The following is a 21,379-nucleotide window of genomic DNA, read 5'->3' on the forward strand; positions in this document are numbered from 1 at the left end:
AGTGAGGGTGAGGACTGGGGTAAGTGTGGGAACGGGACAGTGAGGGTGAGGACGGGGGTGAGTGTGGGAACGGGACAGTGAGGGTGAGGACTGGGGTGAGTGTGGGAATGGGGCACTGAGGGTGAGGACTGGGGTGAGTGTGGGGGAACGGGACAGTGAGGGTGAGGACTGGGGTGAGTGTGGGGGAACGGGACAGTGAGGGTGAGGACTGGGGTAAGTGTGGGGGAATGGGACAGTGAGGGTGAGGACTGGGGTGAGTGAGTGTGGGGGAACTGGACAGTGAGGGTGAGGACTGGGGTGAGTGAGTGTGGGGGAACTGGACAGTGAGGATGAGGACTGGGGTGAGTGAGTGTGGGGGAACTGGACAGTGAGAGTGAGGACTGGGGTGAGTGTGGGGGAACGGGACAGTGAGGGTGAGGACTGGGGTGAGTGAGTGGGAATGGTACGGTGAGGGTGAGGACTGGGGTGAGTGTGGGAACGGGACGGTGAGGGTGAGGACCGGGGTGAGTGTGTGGGAACGGGACGGTGAGGGTGAGGACCGGGGTGAGTGTGGGAATGGGACAGTGAGGGTGAGGACTGGGGTGAGTGTGGGGGAACGGGACAGTGAGGGTGAGGACTGGGGTGAGTGTGGGGGAACGGGACAGTGAGGGTGAGGACTGGGGTGAGTGTGGGGGAACGGGACAGTGAGGGTGAGGACTGGGGGGAGTGTGGGAACAGGACAGTGAGGGTGAGGACTGGGGTGAGTGTGGGAATGGGGCACTGAGGGTGAGGACTGGGGTGAGTGTGGGGGAACGGGACAGTGAGGGTGAGGACTGGGGTGAGTGTGGGGGAACGGGACAGTGAGGGTGAGGACTGGGGTGAGTGTGGGGGAACGGGACAGTGAGGGTGAGGACTGGGGTGAGTGTGGGAACGGGGCACTGAGGGTGAGGACTGGGGTGAGTGTGGGAACGGGACAGTGAGGGTGAGGACTGGGGTGAGTGTGGGATTGGAACAGTGAGGGTGAGGACTGAGGTGAGTGTGGGAAAGGGACAGTGAGGGTGAGGACTGGGGTGAGTGTGGGGGAACAGGACAGTGAGGGTGAGGTCTGGGGTGAGTGTGGGAACGGGACAGTGAGGGTGAGGACTGGGGTAAGTGTGGGAACGGGACAGTGAGGGTGAGGACGGGGGTGAGTGTGGGAACGGGACAGTGAGGGTGAGGACTGGGGTGAGTGTGGGAATGGGGCACTTAGGGTGAGGACTGGGGTGGGTGTGGGGGAACGGGACAGTGAGGGTGAGGACTGGGGTAAGTGTGGGAACGGGACGGTGAGGGTGAGGACTGGGGGGAGTGTGGGAACGGGACAGTGAGGGTGAGGACTGGGGTGAGTGTGGGAATGGGGCACTGAGGGTGAGGACTGGGGTGAGTGTGGGGGAACGGGACAGTGAGGGTGAGGACTGGGGTGAGTGTGTGGGAACGGGACAGTGAGGGTGAGGACTGGGGTGAGTGTGGGAATGGGACAGTGAGGGTGAGGACTGGGGTGAGTGTGGGGGAACGGGACAGTGAGAGTGAGGACTGGGGTGAGTGTGGGGGAACGGGACAGTGAGGGTGAGGACTGGGGTGGGTATGGGAACGGGACGGTGAGTGTGAGGACTGGTGTGTGTGTGGGGGAACGGGATAGTGAGGGTGAGGACTGGGGTGAGTGTGGGATTGGAACAGTGAGGGTGAGGACTGAGGTGAGTGTGGGAATGGGGCACTGAGGGTGAGGACTGGGGTGAGTGTGGGGGAACAGGACAGTGAGGGTGAGGTCTGGGGTGAGTGTGGGAACGGGACAGTGAGGGTGAGGACTGGGGTAAGTGTGGGAACGGGACAGTGAGGGTGAGGACTGGGGGGAGTGTGGGAACAGGACAGTGAGGGTGAGGACTGGGGTGAGTGTGGGAATGGGGCACTGAGGGTGAGGACTGGGGTGAGTGTGGGGGAACGGGACAGTGAGGGTGAGGACTGGGGTGAGTGTGGGGGAACGGGACAGTGAGGGTGAGGACTGGGGTAAGTGTGGGAACGGGACAGTGAGGGTGAGGACTGGGGTGAGTGTGGGAATGGGACAGTGAGGGTGAGGACTGGGGTGAGTGTGGGGGAACGGGACAGTGAGAGTGAGGACTGGGGTGAGTGTGGGGGAACGGGACAGTGAGAGTGAGGACTGGGGTGAGTGTGGGGGAACGGGACAGTGAGGGTGAGGACTGGGGTGGGTATGGGAACGGGACAGTGTGTGTGAGGACTGGGGTGAGTGTGGGGGAACGGGACCCTCTTCACAATCCCCTTTCACTCTCCACTCACTCCCCCATCGGTGTCCCCACTTACTCTCTCTGAACTCTCCCTTCACACACTCTCTCCCAGCCCAATCTTCGTTTACCCTCTCCTCTCCCCATTCCTTCCACCCTTCCACATTCTCTCCCACCCTAATCCTCCTTCACTCACTCCCCCCTCAACTCCTCCTTAATCTTCTCCCACCTTCACCCTTTCCCCATCGCTCCCTCTCGGCCTCCAATCACCCTCCGCTTCGTCTGCACCCACTTTTCATCACCACTCCCGGTTTTTCCACGCTCCGTGGAAGAGTACAGCCCCCACCCGCACCCTTGCGCTAACAGAGGACCCTGACGCCCCAGGGTGCTGTGGGGGTGGGGTCCGGTGCGCGAGCGGTACCCACACTCGGGGGAGGGGGAGGCAGGGAACACCCTGCACCACCCCCACCCGCGACATAACGGAACACTCCAGCAAGTCACAGTGTCCGCGCTGCCCTTCCCTCCAAACCCCACACTCCCCTCGGAAACGCGCGCCACCCACCCCACCACAGGAGCGCGCCTTCAGTCGCTGTCCAGGTAGGTGGGCACGGTGTAGTTAAACAGCTCGTAGTCCAGTCGGTAGATGCGGTAGAGCTTCCGACGGTAGAAGGCGGAGAGGTTGCGGAAGTAGGCAGCGGTCATGCCGAGGGTGGTCGTCCCCTTGGACCCGGGAGCGGGCGCCGGGAAGGCGACCGGGTGCTCGTGCCCGGCCAGCGCCAGCAGGTAGCGCGCGTCGGCTGCGAGCGTCTCGTGGCGGCCCAGCACGTCGTAGCGGAGCTGGCACGGGTGGCAGAGCGCGTGCACCGTCTCCCAGTGCTCGTTGAAGGGCCCGTCGCGCACGCGCGTGCGCGGGTCCGCCAGGTACCAAGCGAACTCGGCGAAGGTGACGTCGGCGCCGCTCGTGCGTGCACGCGCGCTGGGCCGTTGCCGGTGCCGCCGCACGATGCGCGTGCCGTACCGGCGGTGGAAGGCGTGGGCGCGCGCGTGCGCAAACTTGCTGCGGTAGGCGGACACGAGCCGCTCGAAGGGCTCGCGCACGAAGAGGAACTTGAGGTAGTGGCGGAGGCGTTGGTTGATGCCGGCCGGCGGGTAGGTGTCCAGCGTGGGCAAGCGGCCCGGGGAGTGCGCCTGGGAGGCCGGGATGTCCAGCGGCTCGGCCGCCTGGCCGGCCAGCACCTGCATCACCCGCTTCCAGTTGGTGCTTGCCACCTTGGGCACGTAGCAGTAGAGCAGGCGATGGCGGTTGTCCACGATCAGGTGGCGGAGGTCGGCGGCCGAGAGCGGGCTGGAAGGGCGGCCGTGAGCCGCGCACGCCCGCTCCAGCTCGGCCCGGCGTCGCTGCTGGATTCGCTGTTGCTGGGGGTCCAACCCGGGGAGCTGTGGGACAGAAACAGGATACGGGGGTCAGTGGGGTGGGCGGATCAGCCGTCCGGTCCATCTGGTCACCCAGCGGCTGGTCCGGGCCGGGCGGGTGTGGGGTGGGAATAGGACACGGTGGTCAGTGGGGTAGGGATGGGGTCTGCTCCCCCGTCCCATCACCTGTCCGGTCCCACCCTGGTCAGTTGTTCAATCCCTCCGGCTGGCTGGTCCAAGCTGGTAAGCTCTGGACAGCTACAGGACACAGGGCACAATCGGTTGGTCAGTGGGGAACTAGGGTCAGATGCCCAGCCCCTTGGGTCTCCTGTCCCACCGTGGTCATCTGTCTGGCACCCTGTCCCATCCCCTGTCTGATCCCTCTGGACACCTGTTCGGACTGTGTGAGTGACCGGAGAGAGCTGACGGGAGAACTGGACAACTGGCCACAGTGAGAGAGGTGATGAGATGATGGGCAGTGCGGGCCAAGGAACCAGAGAGCTACCAACCGCCCATTCAGTCCCTCCAGCTACAAGCTGCACCATGGTCCCCCTTCTGTCCCCTGTCTCATTGGTCAGCTGACCAGTACCCTGTCACGTCTCTCTGGCTATAATTTTCTTATGCATTGGTTTGGACAGGGCCAGCTGTGGAGCAGGAACAGGACATTGTGGAGGATAAATGGGGCAGGCAGGGTCGGATGTCCTGCCCACCCAATCCCTCCAGTCCCTGGTCCAAGCCCACAAGCTGTTGACGTAGAGGTCAGTGGAGTGGGCAGGTTCAGCTAACTGGTCATCTATTCAGCCCCCTCTGGTCACTGGTATAGGGCCCCTCATCCCATCAACTGTCTGATCATCCGCCCCACCATGGTCAACCATCCGTAGCTTGGTCGCATGTCTGGGCGGGGCCGGCTGTGGGAGGGAGGCAAGGTGCATGACCTGGGGTCAGTGGGTGGGAAGGGTCAGCTGTCCAGTCTCTCTGGCTCAGACATCGCATTGTGTTTCCCTGTGTGGTAATCCGTCCAACCACGGTCACTGCCCTGCTCTGCCAGTTACCCACCCACCCAACGCATCGAAGATTGATCAACCGAGAGTGGGGAGTCTAGGACTGGAGGGTCCAGCCTCATAATAGAGGGACGTCTATTTAGAACGGAAACAACTAGGAATTTCAGGAGGTGAATGTGTGAAACTCAATGGAACAGATGACTCTGAAGGCCAAGTCACTGGGTACAATCAAAATGGAGGTTGATTAGTCTGGGTGCCAAAGGTTGAAAGGAAAAAGCAAGAGGAAGTGTTTCAGAGGGATAACAAATCAGTCATGGTGGGATGACGGAACAGACTCGATGGGCCGAAAGCCCTAATTCTGCTCATTGTATTATGGACTTTTTTCCCTAGAGGAGAATGAGGGGGAATTTGCCAGGGGAATACAAAATTGAGGTGTACAGACCGGGTAAATGCTAGAGGTTAAGGGTGAAAGGTGAAGTATTAAGGGGAACGTCTTCATTCAGAAGGGTTGTGGGACGAGCTGCCAGCGGAAGTGCTGGATGCGGGTTGGATTTCAATATTTATGGACTTTGTATCAGTGAAGGACAGTGACCCCGGGGCTGGTTGATGGGACTAGGTTCTGGACAGGCCAGATGCTTCGAAGGGTCTCACTGCGTGTAATGCTCTTAGACTCAAGTGATATCTGGACTGATTCCAGATCCCCGGCACCATTTTAGAAGGAATTCTTAAATACTAGGACAGCGGCTGAAGTGGTAGCTTCCACAAACAGTGTCACAGGGCAGGTAGAGAAGCGTGGCAGAAACCACACACACACAATGCTGGAGGAACTCATCAGGCCAAACAGCGACTAGGACAAGACTACGGTCGAGGTTTCGGGCTGAAACCCTTCCGCCGGGCTGAGTTTATACATTTGAAAGGCTGGGCGCTACAGAAATGCACAAAACGCAGCAACCAAATTGTGTACAACAAGCTCGCATTAATTACAGTTTTATAATGACTGGGTATGTGCATTAGGGATTAATATCTTCCCAGGCAGCGGTTAGCGTAACGCCATTACAGCGCCAGCGCCCCGGGTTGAATTCCAGCCGATGTCTGTGAGGAGTCTGTACGTTCTCCCCGTGACCGAGTGCGTTTCTTCCGGATGTCCACGTACGGATCACGTGGTGTAATTGGGCGACGCGGGTTCATTGTGCTGGGAGGGCCTATTGCCGTGCTGTAATGTCTAAATAATACCAGGGAAACGTTTATCTTCACTGAGCAAAATGAGCTCGGTTTAAAATGACAGCATCTCCAAAAATGCCCCTCGCGCGGCGCTCCTCCCGCACTGAATCTGCCCCAGTCGTATTCTACCAAACGTCTCGGTGAATTTTCCCGCTCTCTCTGACTGGGATTCCCCCGAGTTTAGGGAGGGGGGCGCGTCTGTGACCTGTGACCAGTCTGGGATTTTACCAGGGAGAGCTCTGACCCAGCGACCCGCCTCCATTCCGTCGCTAGCGCCAGCAACCCCCCCCCCCTTTCCGGTGTAACCATTGAGGTAAGGTGCTCAGGGAACAGAGCACCCCGCACCTACCTTGCTGAGGTGGAAAGACCAGTCCGTCAGGGCTGCGCGCTTCTTCCCAGACCCCATCTGTGCCACGATCAGTCGGTCAAAGGCTGTAACCGGCAAAACATCCAAAATTAAAACCTGTTTGGATCGCAGCGAGTTGATCTGATAGAAGTCTGCAAGATGTTGTGAGGCCAGAGACATTTTCCCCACGGCCAATAATCTTAAAGCGATCGGGGGGGGGGGGGGATCTCGGGCGGATGTCAGGAGTTTTCTTTACACACAGGTACGCACTGCCAGGAGCGGTGGGAGAGCCGGGTACTTTGGAGAAATTTAAGACTCTCAGGCAGGCACACGGATATTAGAAAACGCCGGAAGGAAGGGTTAGATTGATCTTGGAGTCGGTTAAAGGTACGGCGCAACATCGTGGGCCGAATGGCCTGTATTGTTCTATGCTGATTTCACACCGTGTGTCCCACTCCACCTCTACCTCAACCTTCAAGAAGCGGTCCCCTCGCCACCCGTTTCTCATTGCTACCATCGAGGCGACCACGCACACTCAACGATTCAGGCACAACTTCTTTGCACTCTGCCATCCGACTTCTGATAAACTCGGTTATATATATTTTTGCCCTTGTTTTAGGTCAGTTTGCGAAACGCATCAATCCGGTTTCACCGTCCACCTGGGCTGAAGCCGCTGTGCAAGTAAACGGTCAGTAGCAGTAAAAAGGGTCCGAGATACACGACAACCAAGCGAGCTGCCTGTCCCCGGCTCCGCGTCATCCTTCCGTCCGTGCGCTGCCCGCTCTCCTCGCCCTCCGGCCGCTCTCTGGGGCCAGATCGCAGAGATACACTGCTCTCGTTCCGCCCCTCTCGCAGCGCTTCACACACACAATCCGTGTACTGGCCGCCCCCCACCCCCGTCCTCACCCCTCCCCCAGCGCTACACACACACAATCCGTGTACTGACCGCCCCCCACCCCCGTCCTCACCCCTCCCCCAGCGCTCCACACACACAATCCGTGTACTGACCGCCCCCACCCCCACGTCCTCACCCCTCCCCCAGCGCTCCACACACACAATCCGTGTACTGGCCGCCCCCACTACAGTGAAACCGCTGAATATAGGAAGTTACCGGCCACTGCATTCCCTTCCTGGGGGTGATCTCCGAACTGCGAGGCTCGTTCACGTCTCCTCAGAACTTTTAAATTTAAATGAAAAAGGTGTTTTGTGCATTAACTATCTAAACACAAGGGAAACTTTGGGGTGTTGTGGAAATTTGGAAACACTCTCCCCCACTTTCTCATCCCGATACCGAAAGCCTGTAATCGGCGGGGAAGAATGTATCGAAGAACGGACGAGAAACGTACGGTAAACATAGATTCCGCAGACGCTGCAAATCCGAACGACACACACAAAATGCTGGAGGAACTCAGCAGGCCAGGCAGCGTCTGTGGAAAAGAGTCAACAGTCGACGTTTCGGGCCGAGACCCTTCATCGGGACTCGTGGTTCTTGGAAACCTGCGGATACTTTGGGCAGACAGTTTCAAGAGCGAGACAGAGAACACACCACCCCCTGCATGTCCATACTCAGTTACAGCAATAAGTTATATTTTAACCAGCATGAATTCGAAAGGCCGAATGACCTCCTATACCTTAATAACTGTATGATAGAAGCTCCGTGTCCTGTTGAGAAGACGGGTTCTAACCTTCGCCACCTCAGGCAGCCGCCACTCTCGGTGTAAAACAAAACTCGCCCAGAACATCTCCTTTGAACTTATCCCCTCTCGCCGTGACTCTGGTGTTGGATATTTCGACCCTGGGGAACTTAGAAAAAAACGTTATTGCATGTCCCCTCAGCCCTCGCTGCTCCAGAGAAAACAGCCCATTTTTTTCCCAGACCCTCCCTCGAATCCGGGCAGCTTCCTGGTAAGCCTCTTCGGCACCCTCTCCAAAACCCCGGCACCCTCTCCAAAACCCCGGCATCCTCTCCAAAACCCCGGCACCCTCTCCAAAACCCCGGCATCCTCTCCAAAACCCCGGCATCCTCTCCAAAACCCCGGCACCCTCTCCAAAACCCCGGCATCCTGCAGTGGATGTACAGAACTGAATGGACATTGGCCTAAACAGAGTTCTATAAAGCTGCAATTTAACTTTCCCACTCTCGAGCTCAGTGTCTCGACTAATAAAGGCAGGGAACCACAGCACGTTATTAAAGGAGGCTCGAGTCTGGTACTAACCGGCGTGTGGAAGAACTGCGGCGGCGGGTCTCATTGAAATCGAAAGGCCGAGAGAGAGAGTGAATGTGGAGAAGATGCTTCGTATAGTGAGAAGTCTAGAACCAAAGGACACACTCTCAGAACAGCAGAGATGAGGAGGACTCTCTGCAGCCAGAAGATGGTGAATCTGTGGAACTTTATTGCCTGTGACAGTTGTGGGTGCCAAATCGTTGAGTATATTTAAAGCGGGGATTGCTAGGTTCTTGATTAGTCAGGGTGTCAAAGGTTACAGGGAGAAGGCAGGAGAATGGGATTGAGAGGGATAATAAATCAGCCATGATGGAATGGCGGCGCAGACTCGATGGGCCGAATGGTCTAATTCTGCTCCCGTGTATTATAGAATGGATACAGTCCGGGTACACCTCGGTGGGACTAGGCAGGTTAAAAGTTTGGCACGGACTAGATGAGCCGAAAGGCTTGTTTTTGTGCCTTAGTGTTCTATGACGACCAAACGTCCTCATTGCAGGCAAAAGGCCGTCGATTATTAACTCAATGAGCGTCAAAGCCTCATTTGTTGAAGATGGTTCGGGCTCGGGGTAGGGTTCACTGTCCTGTTTGAGTAAACTGAGCCAGGCAAAGGCGGTGAATATGATAGAGATGCCGGTGAATAATTAACCTGGCCCGTTCTGCTGATCGCAGTGGGGGGAAAAATGAACAATGCCCTCTGGATTCCGATATCCTGGTCTTCGATGTTTGCACAGCTCCCAGTCCAAGGCCGCACGGATCTGTGGGTGGTTAAACCGGTTTATTTAATGTACCGAGCTTTCATTAAAACAAAAGCTGTCTTGCGATCAGATTGAGGGGAAAGAATGCCAGCATGCGGGATGAAATGTTAGTTCCGAGAACGTGCAGGTAGACAACAAGGTACAAGACCATGACAAGGTAGATTCTGCGGTAGACAACAAGGTACAAGACCATGACAAAGTAGATTCTGCGGTAGACAACAAGGTACAAGACCATGACAAGGTAGATTCTGCGGTAGACAACAAGGTACAAGACCATGACAAGGTAGATTCTGCGGTCAGGAGTCCATGTACTAGAGAAGTATTCAAACGTCTTTTAACTTGGTCTTAGGTCGTCTGTGCTGTACTTCTCTGTGACTCTAACCCGCACAGGTGCACGGCCGCGCAGTAACCAAATGCTCCGGCGCACATAGACCTTGTCGCCACACAGCTGAGATAAAGACAGGCGAGACCTGAAATACTGCCTTTGTTGTACTTAATTATAATTTGTTTCATTATACTCTTCAATTAATAATTAAAATCGAAAGTGTGCGATTTTTCTATTTTCATTCTAAATATTTATTAGATGCATACTGAGTGCCACTCAGGTTTCAAGCCGTGTAAAACTGCCCTGCTTAGTGCAATGGTTGGTCTGTCCGGCTGTGAACGTTGCTTAGAGGATAGAAGCTGTCCTTCAGCCTGGTGGCATGAGCTTTCAGGCTTTTGTGTCTGGGAGAGGGGGGAGGAGAAAAGCTCCGGGTACGGATGGGGTCTTTGACTATGCGGACCGCTGTACTGAGACAGGCCGCACGAACGGGAAGCTGGGCTCTCTATTAGCTTCCGTGCAGAGCAGTCGCCGGACCAAATGGTTGCGCATGTTTTCTACAGGACTTTGATTAATCATTGCAAGTGTGGACAGGGAAATGGCCAATTTCTCGAGCTTCCTGGGGTACTGAGGCTTTGGTGGCTCACTGATGTTGGTCCAGGACAGGACATTGGTGATGCTCACACCTAAGGTATTAACGACCTCAGAACCTTGGAAACAGCCGGCAGCAAGTGCTCCCCTTTCTCGTCCTGTGTCAGTCACCATTCCTTTGTTTGGATGACAATGACAGTGAGGGAAATGTTGTTATGACACCATGCCTCTCGGCTCGCTTTCGCCTTCCTGTATCCCGACTTCTCGTTATTTGAGATGCGGCCCACTACAGTAGTTAGGGTGGCGTCTAGCGAAGCAGCCAGGATTGTACAGGGAGCAGAGTAGGAGGCTGAGGAGCACCAGTCTGTAGAACGAGGTTCCCAACCTGAGGTCTCGGTTACTGGAGCTGGTTTACTTATTTACCTGCTTGCTTGGAGTAAGCGCTTCCAGCCAGTGATTAGTCTCACAGAGCCCGGTTATTTATTTAGTGATACAGCGCAGAATAGGTCTTTCCGGCCCTTCGAGCTACACCGCCCCATCAACCCCCGATTTAACCCTAACCCAATCACGGGACAATTTACAATGAGCAACTAACCTACCCGGTATGTCTTTGGATTTGGTACAAATGGGCATCAAGATTGACACAGCATAACGGGCAGAATGGCCTGTCAGTGCTATGTTCGCTTTCTCCAGTACCTCCGCCTCCTCCATTTCTGGCCTCTGACCCTTCAAACGTGATCACTCCACTGGTGCTGGCGGTGCACGCAGGTTGCCTCTGGAATTCATGAAGAGCTCTGGGAGTGTGTGATGGGACGGTGCGGAGGGAGCTTCACACTGGGAGTGTGTGATGGGACGGTGCGGAGGGAGCTTCACACTGGGAGTGTGTGATGGGACGGTGCGGAGGGAGATTCACTCTGTGTCTGACACCGGGAGTGTGTGATGGGACGGTGTGGAGGGAGATTCACTCTGTGTCTGACCCCGGGAGTGTGTGATGGGACGGTGTGGAGGGAGCTTCACACTGGGAGTGTGTGATGGGACGGTGTGGAGGGAGCTTCACACTGGGAGTGTGTGATGGGACGGTGTGGAGGGAGATTCACTCTGTGTCTGACCCCGGGAGTGTGTGATGGGACGGTGTGGAGGGAGCTTCACACTGGGAGTGTGTGATGGGACGGTGCGGAGGGAGATTCACTCTGTGTCTGACCCCGGGAGTGTGTGATGGGACGGTGTGGAGGGAGATTCACTCTGTGTCTGACCCCGGGAGTGTGTGATGGGACGGTGCGGAGGGAGTTGGTCTCTGTGTTTGTCTAGACATGGGTCCGGTGGGTAATAACGGCTTGAGAAGTCTGATTGGGAGAGGCACAATATCACTACAAACGACTGCATAAGGAATGAAGTGAAATTGAACACGTTTATTTCGCCCGTTGGCGGAGCAGATATTTCCGTCCATGGGATCTGCAGCTGGTCTAAAGTCCCGTAGACTTTTCGGAAGCGTTCAGGAAGCTGAAAACCAAACGACAGGTTTGAGTGAGGCCCTCTCCGTTGCACCCACTCACCTCACGTCTCGGATTAGGTTGGCTGATGAATCGAGGTGGGGAGAGTTGTAGAACATTGCCGGTGCTACGGGAGAGCTGCGCTCGGGGGAACGTCTGTTAATCACAAAATAAATGGCGTCAAATGGTGATGGACAGATAGAGCCCATCGTTACCGGAAGTTGAGAGCATTTTAAATCCTCCTTTCTGTTCCAAACTGGGGAACGTTACCGTAGGCTGGGGAACTACAAGCGCTGGTCAGTTGCAGAGGGTTGTAGACTCAGCCCAATAGATCACGGACACAACCCCCCACCCACCTACCCCACCATCGAGGAAAGCAGTCCCTCCACCAGGCTCAAGGACAACTACAGTCTTGCATTGTTCCGCCAACGCAAAACAAATTTCACATCACATGCCAGTGACAATAAACCATTCTGATTCACTGCTGCCTGCTTGCACCGACTGGAATATCCCCACTTCCTTTTCACCTTTAAAAACTATCCCTGTCTCAGAGGAATGGAGGGGCGGGGTGTTCCGGGCCGGGGTGGTTAGAGAGAAAGACCTTACCGTTAGCATTTACCGAAGTAATCCGGGGTGTAGACCTTCCTGTCGATCAGCCTGGGTCTCTGCCGAGCCAAGGGGACCTTGTAATTCGGGAACCGTTCCTTCAACAACCTCTGCTCCAAGGGCGTCGGAAGGGGCATCTCCGGCGGAGCGTACGTCTCCCGTACCACCACGAACGTGCTGTCACGGAGAGGGAGGAGGCGCTCACCGTTCAGTGACAGAGCGCAAGAGGGGAAATCCTCTTCCCACCGCCGACCATCACCTCCCCTCCCCAGGTCTGCTCCCGTTCACCCCTCCTCCACCTTCACATTCCCTCAACTCCCCCTCCTCCTCCCACACCCAGTCTTCCTCCTCTACCTCCATCACTCACCCTACCACCCCCTTCCTAAATCAGCTCCATAACTCAACCTCCTCCTATATCAGCTTCTCCTCCCTCACTGTTCCCATTCACCACCTCCTCCTCTCCCATCCTCCCCTCGCTCATCCACTCCCCTGCCCCTCACTCCCACTCATCTTACCACTTCCTTTCCCCTCCACCGCCTCCTCTCTTACTTCTCCCCTCCCACCCCTCCTCGTCCTCCGCTACTACTACTCCTCTCCCACCCGCTCCCTATACTCCCTCCTCGCCCTCCAATACTCCATGCCTCACTCTCACCCCACCACTTTGCACTCTCTCCCCTCCCGCATAACCTGTCCCACCCCCATCTCCCCCACACCCTCTCTGCGATGCCATCTCAACCCTCCACTCCACTCACCTTCCCTGCCTCCCTCCCTCTCCCCTGCCTGTGCCGCCTGCGGGTGAGGAGACTGACCGGTAACGGGGGTCCATCGGAACAGAGTAGTGGTCAGAGCGTCTCCCCGCCGGAGGAGTCGGAAAGAGCGGCGGGATGCTCAAGGAGGAAGGGACAGAGACCCTCCCAGTCAGGCGTGGGATTTCACTCTGAACAATATGGGCGTGAGGCTCCGTCACTGCGAACGCGGGGCCAGTGAGACCGACAGAACGGCGAGACGGGGTACAAGAAAGAGAAAAAGATCTTAGCGACATGGTGGCACGATAACAACCCATCGTTCAATGTCAATAAAACAAACAAACTGGGTGTAAGGAGGCGGTGGCATCTGCTCCTGTTTCAGCCAGCGGTCCTCAGATCGGGAGGGCCGACAGCTTCCGATCCATAGGACTGGACATCACCAATAGCCGGACCTGGTCCGACCATTTTGACGCCACGGCCATGAAAACTCACCAGCACCTCTACTTCCTCAGGAGGCTAAAGAAATTTCACATGTCCCACAGACTCCCGCCAATGTCACGGCTTGTAGGACAAATGTTCTGCCCGTGAACAGAGTTGTGGCCACAGGTCAGCGCAGCACGGAAACCAACCTCCGCTCTCTGGACTCTCTCTGCTCCTCACTGCCTTGGTAAAGCAGACAGCATATTTTGACGCCACCCACCCAGGGCATCCTCTTTTTCCCACCGATACCCCCACCCCCGCACCATCGGGGTGACCGAAAGCAGGTGCTGCATCACCAAGCTCAAGACAGCTTCTATCCCGCTGAATGGACCTCTTGGATGATAAAGATGAATTATTGATCTAGTTATCTTGCCCTTGCATTTTTTTCTGCCAACCTGCACTACGCTTTCTCTATAACTGTAACACTGTAGACAATCACAAACAAGAGAAAGTCTGCAGATGCTGGAAATCGGAGCATCACACACAAAACGCTGGAAGAACTCACCAGGCCAGGCAGCTGCTATAGATCCATAGACAATGTGGTCGATAGTGTAGGATATGAAAAACATCTCGATCAACTGTGAAAGCAAAGAGTTGGGATACACGGGTGTTTCTCTGGTTGGCAATCAGTGGTGAGTGGTGTACCGCAGGGGTCGGTACTAAGCCTGCAGCTGTTCACGATATACAAAGGTGTACATTAGCGATCTGGAAGAGGGGGCAGTGTGTAGTGTATCTAAGTTTGCTGATGATACTAAATTGAGTGGAAAAGCAAATTGTGCAGAAGACACGGAGAGTCTGCAGAGAGATGTAGATAGGTTAAGTGAGTGAGCAAGGGTCTGGCAGATGGAGTACAATGTTGGTTAATGTGAGGTCATCCACTTTGGAAGGAAAAAAATTGAAGATCAGATATTATTTAAATGGTAAAAGATTGCAGTATGCTGTTGTGCAGAGGGACGTGGGAGTGTTTGTTCATGAATCACAAAAGGTTGGTTTGCAGGTGCAGCCGGCTGTCAAGAAGGCAAATGGGATGTTGGCCTTCATTGCTGGAAGGATTGAATTCAAGAGCAGGGAGGTTACGCTGCAACTGTACAGGGTACTGGTGAGGCCGCACCTGGAGTACTGTGTGCAGTTCTGGTCTCCATACTTGAGGAAGGATATACTGGCTTTGGAGGCAGTGCAGAGGAGGTTCACCAGGTTGATTCCAGAGATGAGGGGGTTAGACTATGAGGAGAGACTGAGTCACCTGGACTGTACTCACTGGAGTTCAGAAGGATGAGAGGAGATTGTACAGAAACATATGGAATCATGAAAGGGATAAATAAGATAGAGGCAGGAAAGCTGTATCCAATGGTAGGTGAGTCTAGAACTAGGGGACATAGCCTCAAGATTCGGGGGAATAAAGTTAGGACAGAGTTGATGAACTGCTTTTCCCAGAGAGTGGTTCTCTGCCCAATGAAGCAGTGAAGGCTACCTTAGTAAATATATTTAAGACAAGGTTGGATAGATTTTTGTATAGTAGGGGAATTAAGGGTTCTGGGGGAAAGGCAGGTAGGTGGAGATGAGTCCGTGGTCAGATCAACCATGATCGTATTGAATGGCAGAGCAGGCTCGATGGGCTGAATGGCCTACTCCTGCTCCTATTTCTTATGTTCTTATGTGGGCTGATGGACTGGTGTGGGGCTTTCTAGCCAGATAGATGTGAGATATATACACAAAATTCTGGAAGAACCCAGCAGGTCAGGCAGCAAACATGAAGAGGAATAAACAGCCAACATTCTAGGCCGAATCTCTTCATCAGGACTGGAGAAGAAGTGGGACAGGAGCCAGAATAAGAAGGTGGGAGGAGGTGAAACAGGCAGGTGATAGGCGAGGGGGAATGAAGTAAGAAGCTGGGAGGTGATAGATGAAGAGGTAGAGGGCTGAAGAAGAAGGAATCTGGTAAGCGAGGAGCGTGGACCACAGGAAAAGAGAGGAGGGACACCGGAGTAAGGCGAAGAGCAGTGAGGAGAAGGGGTGAGGTGGGAACCATAATGGGGAATGGGAAAAGAGAGAAGGAGGGACACTGGAGTGAGGCGAAGAGGTGAGGTGGGAACCAGAATGAGGAATGGGCAAAGAGAGAAGGAGGGACACTGGAGTGAGGCGAAGGGGTGAGGTGGGAACCAGAATGGGGAATGGGAAAAGAGAGAAGGACGATGGGGAGTAAAAGATGTGTTTAGTGGTATGATCCCATTGGAGATGCTTGAAGTTATGGACAATGAAGTACTGGATAGAGGCTTGTGGGTGGTAGGCAAGGACAGGGGAATGCTATCCCTGTTGGCGAGAATATGGGGTGAGGGCAGTGTCGATAGTGGTAGAAGGGAAACCTGTTTCTTTCATTATAGACTTCTATTACCCCATCAAGCTCTCTGCTTCTTTCTCGACAACAGACCCAACCAGTTCCCCTCTACCACCACCCTCCTCTGCCCGGTAGAACTGGTCTTTACACTCAATAGTTTGCCTTCTGTAGGCAAGCCAGTTCTGGATCCACAATGTCCCCTTGGATCCCATGCCTCCTTACTTTCTCAGTAAGCCTTGCATGGGGTACCTTATCAAATGCCTTGCTGAAATCCATATACAATACGTCTACGGCTCTATCTTCATCAATGTGTTTAGTCACATCCTCAGAAAATTCACTCAGGTTCGTAAGGCATGACCTGCCCTTGACAAAGCCATGCTGACTATTCCTAATCATATTATGCGTCTCCAAATGTTTATAACTCCTGCCTCTCAGGATCTTCTCCATCAACTTACTGAGTTAAGTACTGAGGTGAGTGAGTCCATCACTGAGGTAAGACTCACTGGCCTATAATTTCCTGGGCTTTTCTCTGCTCCTTTTCTTGAATAAGGGAACAACATCTGCAACCCTCCAATCCTCCGGAACATCTCCTGTCCCCATTGATGATGCAAAGATCATCGCCAGAGGCTCAGCAATCTCCTCCTTCACCTCCCACAGTAGCCTGGGTATATCTCACCCAGTCCCGATGACTTATCCAACTTGATGCTTTCCAAAAGCTCCAGCACATCCTCTTTCTTAATATCTACATGCTCAAGCTTTTCAGTCCACTGTACACCAACTGCCCCATCCTCTGCCCTATCGCTCCAGTTCCCATCACCCTGGCTAGTTTAAACCCCACCCCACCCCCAACAGCAAACCTTTCTGCAAGGATATTGGTCACCCTCGGGTTCAAGTGTAATCCGCCCTTTTTGTTCAGGTTATACCTTTCACAGAAGCCATCCCAATAATCCAGGAATCTGAAACCCTGCCCCTGCACCACTCCCTCAGCCACTCATTCACCTGCCCAATCACCACCTTCCTGCCCTGACCAGCACATGGCATTGGGAGTAATCCAGATACCTTGGCAGTCCTGTCCTTCAGCCTTTCCCTGGCTTCACTCAACTTCACTTACCCCATCACTGAACTGTTTCCACAACCTATAGATTCACTATCAGGGACTCTTCATCGCGTGTTCTCAGTATTTATTGCTTATTTATTTATTATTATCTTTTCTTTTTTTGTATTTGCACAGTTTGTTGTTTTTTGAACACTGATTGAACGCCCAAGTTGGTGCAGACTTACAATGATTCTGTTATGGTTATTATTTCATTATGGATTATTGAGTACTAGAAAATTAATCTCAGGGTTGTATACAGTGACGACTTTGATAAAAATTTATTCTGAATTTCGAACTCCCTACACTCACTGTGCAGGACCTCTTCCCCATTTCTGCCTATGCCGCTGGTGTCAATTTGCCCCACGACCTCCGGCTACTCACCTTCCCTCTTGAGAATGTTCTGCAGCCGCTCTGAGACGTCCTGGACCAGAGCATCTGGGAGGAAACTCACCAACCCGGCTTCTCCATTGCGGAGACACAATCTCCTGTCTGTCTTCCTAACTATCGACTCTCCTATCACTGGTATATATACTGTGTCCTATTGTAACTTACAGGTTTTTTACAGCACTGCTGTCCACGACAGGCGCATGACACTGATCATAAAGCTGAGTCTGAAAGGGGAGAGTGAAGTAGGGTGAGGAGGGGGCAATAGGAGAATGTGGGGGGAAGGGGCAGAGAGGATGGGTGATGGGGTGGAAGGGGTAAGGGGCAGGAAGAGGTGGAGGGCAGGGGGAGGTGAGGGGGCAGGGGAGACCGTTGAGCAGTGAGGGGACAGGAAGAGGTGGAGGGTTCGGGAGGGGAGTCACCTTGTACGCTCTGCGGTTGGATGCAGTTTTGGTGCCGGGGCAGTTTGCGCTGACGCTGTATCCGCTGCAGCTGATGCACCAGGCGCTGCTCCTCACTCCGGGCGGCCCGTTCCTGGCGCAGTAAAACCCCTGCCTCCCTCCTGCGGGGCCAAGCACGCAGAGAGCTGAGCTGCTGTAGTCTCCTCCACCCCCCCACCCCCCACCTCCCTTCCCATCCCCACCATCCCTCCCTCGACACTCCCGCCTCCCGTCCCCTTCACCTCCCATGCTCCACTTCCCATCCCCTCCTCCTCCTCCCATTCCTCTCCCTTCCCTATCTTCCAACCCCTCCCCTCCACCACCACCTCCTCTCACACAGCACTCCCCATCTCCTCCTGCCCCTCCCTCCCATTCACCTTTTCGTCCCACTCACCGGCATCCCCACCCTCGCCCCACACATCATTCCACAACCCACACTATGGGAAGGATGGTACTGAGGGAGGGTCACACTGTGGGAGGGGTGGTATTGAGGGAGGGTCACACTGTTGGAGGGGTGGTAGTGAGGGAGGGTCACACAGTGGGAGGGGTGGTATTGAGGGAGGGTCACACCGTGGGAGGGGTGGTACTGAGGGAGGGTCACAGTGGGAGGGGTGGTATTGAGGGAGGGTCACACCGTGGGAGAGGTAGTACTGAGGGAGGGTCACACTGTGGGAGGGGTGGTACTGAGGGAGTGTCACACAGTGGGAGGGGTGGTACTAAAGGAGGGTCACATTGTGGGAGGGGTGGTACTGAGAGAGGGTCACACTGTGGGAGGGGTGGTACTGAAGGAGGGTCACACTGTGGGAGGGGTGGTACTGAGAGAGGGTCACACTGTGGGAGGGGTGGTACCGAGGGAGTGTCACACAGTGGGAGGGGTGGTTCCGAGGGAGTGTCACACAGTGGGAGGGGTGGTACCGAGGGAGGGTCACACTGTGGGAGGGGTGGTACTGAGGGAGGGTCACACCGAGGGAGGGGTGGTACTGAAGGAGGGTCACACCGTGGGAGGGGTAGTACTGAGAGAGGGTCACACTGTGGGAGGGGTGGTACTGAGGGAGGGTCACACTGTGGGAGGGCTGGTACCGAGGGAGGGTCACACTGTGGGAGGGGCAGTACTGAGGGAGGGTCACACTGTGGGAGGGATAGTACTGAGAGAGGGTCACACTGTGGGAGGGGTGGTACTGAGGGAGGGTCACACTGTGGGAGGGGTGGTACTGAGGGAGGGTCACACCGAGGGAGGGGTGGTACTGAAGGAGGGTCACACTGTGGGAGGGGTGGTACTGAGGGAGGGTCACACCGTGGGAGGGATGATACTGAGGGAGGGTCATACAGTGGGAGGGGTGGTACTGAGAGAGGGTCACACTGTGGGAGGGGTGGTACTGAAAGAGGGTCACACAGTGGGAGGGATGGTACTGAAGGAGGGTCACACAGTGGGAGGGATGATACTGAGGGAGGGTCATACAGTGGGAGGGGTGGTACTGAGAGATTTTTGCTCTAATATTTATCAACTCCCAGTCTTCAGCTCCCTCTCTCTGTCCTGGATTTAACCCTCTCTCCCCTCAACCTCAGTCCAGTGCTAGGGGAGGGTGTTACTTCACCTCTGTAGATCCGACTGAAGCCTGTCCATTACTGAGGTCTTCACCCTGCAAACAGAGAGAAAGCAGCCATGGGCACCCAGCTCCCTCTCCCCAGGGTGGTTCTGTCCCCTGGAGGAGAGTCCCCTCACCTCAGTGTATCTCCCTGTGTGATGTACATTGCATCAGCTCCATGGGTCTGACCTCTGATGCGGCTCAGCAGCATCTGCAGCACAGCTGGGATTGGAGTGAAGACGAAAAGTGGGGAAAAGTGTGTGTGTGTGTGTGTGTGTGTGTGTGTGTGTGTGTGTGTGTGTGTGTGTGTGTGTGTGTGTGTGTGTGTGTGTGTGTGTGTATCTGTGTGTGAGTGTATATATGTCTGTGTGTGTGTGTGTGTGTGTGTGTGTTTGTGAATGTATATATGTCTGTCTGTGTGTGTGTGTGTGTGTGTGTGAGTGTGTGTGTGTGTGTGTGAGTGTGTGTGTGTCTCAGTGTGTGCATGTGTGTCTGTGTGAATGTGTGTCGATGTGTGTGTGTCGATGTCAGTGTCTGTGTCTGTATTTTTATGTGCGTCTATGCGTGTCTGTCTGTGTCTGGGTGTTGGAAGAGCTGAGAGACTACAGTACGATATTCAATGCTGAAGAGAGTAAGGGGGAGGGTGGGGGTTATACTGGGAAGGGGAGGAACATGAGGGTTATACTGAAAGTGAGGGAGAGGGTGAAGGTTAGATGGAGTGATGGTGAAGGGGAGGGTTATACTGGGAGTGAGTGACGGGGGTAGGGGTTATACTGGGAATGGGGGAGGGTGTGATACTAGGAGTGAGGGGGCCAGTCAGGGTTACAGTGGGGGTGGGGGTTATAGTAGGAGTCAGGGTTACAATGGGAGTGGGGAGCTTTGGGGTTACACAGAGACTGTGGGAGTCACACTGAGGATGGAGGTTACTATGGGAGTTACTCAGTCTGGTAGCGTGGATGCTGGTTACCCGGGCGGGTGAGTGTTACACTGGCTGTGTGGATGCGGATTCTGCTGCGGTTGAGGGGGGTGTTTAGGATAGATTGGGAGGGTGGGGGTTACCCTGTGAGTGCGTAAGTATGCATCACCTACCACAATAATAAAGCACAATCACACCAAGGTCAAAGCGGGTGGATCGCAGATCGAGGGGGTACCGGGGAAGCGCACGGAGGCGAACTGGGGGCAACCTTTGGTCCCAGAAAGGGGAGTGGGCCGGGACCCTTGATATAGCAGGGACGAGGAACCCGGACCACCAGACCCATTCCCACAGCAACGTGGGACGGGCCAAGCCCTCTCCAGGCAGGACACACCATTCTCACAGGCCACTCCTGCGATCTTCTGCCTTAACGACCGTTCACATCACTCCCTACTGGCCGCTGGTGGGAGCACTGGGGAGAGGACACCACAGCAACGAAAGTCCTGTGTGCGGCCCAGACGGACCCAATCCCCCCCACCCCCGTTCATCAGCTACACTCACGGTGGGACTCTGTGCACATCCTGTACAGAGGAAGGAGAAAGGAGGAGGTTAGACTGCAGGAAAAATCAGCCCTTCAAACCCTCCCATTCAACAAGACCCACGGACAGCATGGTATCTGGGTGCATCACAGCTTGGTACGGCAACTGCAGGAAACTGCCTTGACACAGCTCAGCACATCACAGACATCAACGCCCCCCTACACTGACTCTATCTACGCTCCTCACTGCCTCCGTAAAGCAGCCAACAAGTACCCCCACTCATTCTCTCCTCTCCCACAGGGTAGCAGATACAAAACCCTGAAAGCACATACCACCAGAGTGAAGCCCCCTCCCCAGCATCCCATCACACACTCCCGGGGTCAGACACAGAGTGAAGCTCCCTCCACACTGTCCCATCACACACTCCCGGGGTCAGACACAGAGTGAAGCTCCCTCCACACTGTCCCATCACACACTCCCGGGGTCAGACACAGAGTGAAACTCCCTCCACACCGTCCCATCACACACTCCCTCCACACCGTCCCATCACACACTCCCGTGGTCAGACACAGAGTGAAACTCCCTCCACACTGTCCCATCACACACTCCCGTGGTCAGACACAGAGTGAAACTCCCTC

The 21,379-nt window shown here is 55.1% G+C and overlaps 2 protein-coding genes across 4 annotated transcripts in view; both read right to left on the reverse strand.

Moving 5' to 3' along the window:
* Window positions 1-1,913: 1,913 nt before the first annotated feature.
* LOC140741693 (carbohydrate sulfotransferase 13-like) lies at window positions 1,914-8,853 on the reverse strand. Of its 3 annotated transcripts, XM_073071981.1 has the most exons (4): window positions 8,450-8,853; window positions 7,865-8,036; window positions 6,237-6,319; window positions 1,914-3,689 (listed from the first exon to the last, which is right to left on the reverse strand). In XM_073071981.1, the coding sequence occupies exons 3-4, from the start codon at window positions 6,291-6,293 to the stop codon at window positions 2,835-2,837; spliced, it is 912 nt and encodes a 303-aa protein (XP_072928082.1). In that variant the 5' UTR covers window positions 6,294-6,319; window positions 7,865-8,036; window positions 8,450-8,853; the 3' UTR covers window positions 1,914-2,834. The 3 variants fall into 3 exon arrangements, with proteins under 3 accessions (XP_072928082.1, XP_072928080.1, XP_072928081.1); XM_073071979.1 differs by lacking the exons at window positions 7,865-8,036; window positions 8,450-8,853 and adding an exon at window positions 6,893-7,069; XM_073071980.1 differs by lacking the exons at window positions 7,865-8,036; window positions 8,450-8,853 and adding an exon at window positions 6,700-7,019.
* A 2,783-nt stretch (window positions 8,854-11,636) lies between these two features.
* LOC140741695 (uncharacterized) overlaps window positions 11,637-21,379 on the reverse strand; it is a 92,873-nt gene continuing 83,130 nt past the window's right edge. The window contains exons 26-31 of the mRNA XM_073071982.1: window positions 20,764-20,783; window positions 19,299-19,343; window positions 17,686-17,825; window positions 13,032-13,188; window positions 12,223-12,399; window positions 11,637-11,772 (exon numbers count right to left, since the gene is read on the reverse strand). Of these exons, the coding sequence (XP_072928083.1) occupies window positions 12,225-12,399; window positions 13,032-13,188; window positions 17,686-17,825; window positions 19,299-19,343; window positions 20,764-20,783 (537 nt within the window). The 3' untranslated portion in view covers window positions 11,637-11,772; window positions 12,223-12,224. The remainder of the gene's footprint in view (window positions 11,773-12,222; window positions 12,400-13,031; window positions 13,189-17,685; window positions 17,826-19,298; window positions 19,344-20,763; window positions 20,784-21,379) is intronic.

Source organism: Hemitrygon akajei, chromosome 19 (genome assembly GCF_048418815.1).
Source record: "Hemitrygon akajei chromosome 19, sHemAka1.3, whole genome shotgun sequence".
NCBI lineage: Eukaryota > Metazoa > Chordata > Chondrichthyes > Myliobatiformes > Dasyatidae > Hemitrygon > Hemitrygon akajei.

What these genes read in the sequence shown, in the direction of transcription:
- LOC140741693 (XM_073071979.1), bottom strand. Translation starts at nt 6,992, where the DNA reads ATGACGCGGAGCCGGGGACAGGCAGCTCGCTTGGTTGTCGTGTATCTC. An exon ending in GCACAGCGGCTTCAGCCCAG is followed by an intron (nt 6,320 to 6,892) that starts GTGGACGGTGAA and finishes TGCCGGTTACAG; the next exon opens with CCTTTGACCGACTGATCGTG. An exon ending in GGTCTTTCCACCTCAGCAAG is followed by an intron (nt 3,690 to 6,236) that starts GTAGGTGCGGGG and finishes TCTGTCCCACAG; the next exon opens with CTCCCCGGGTTGGACCCCCA.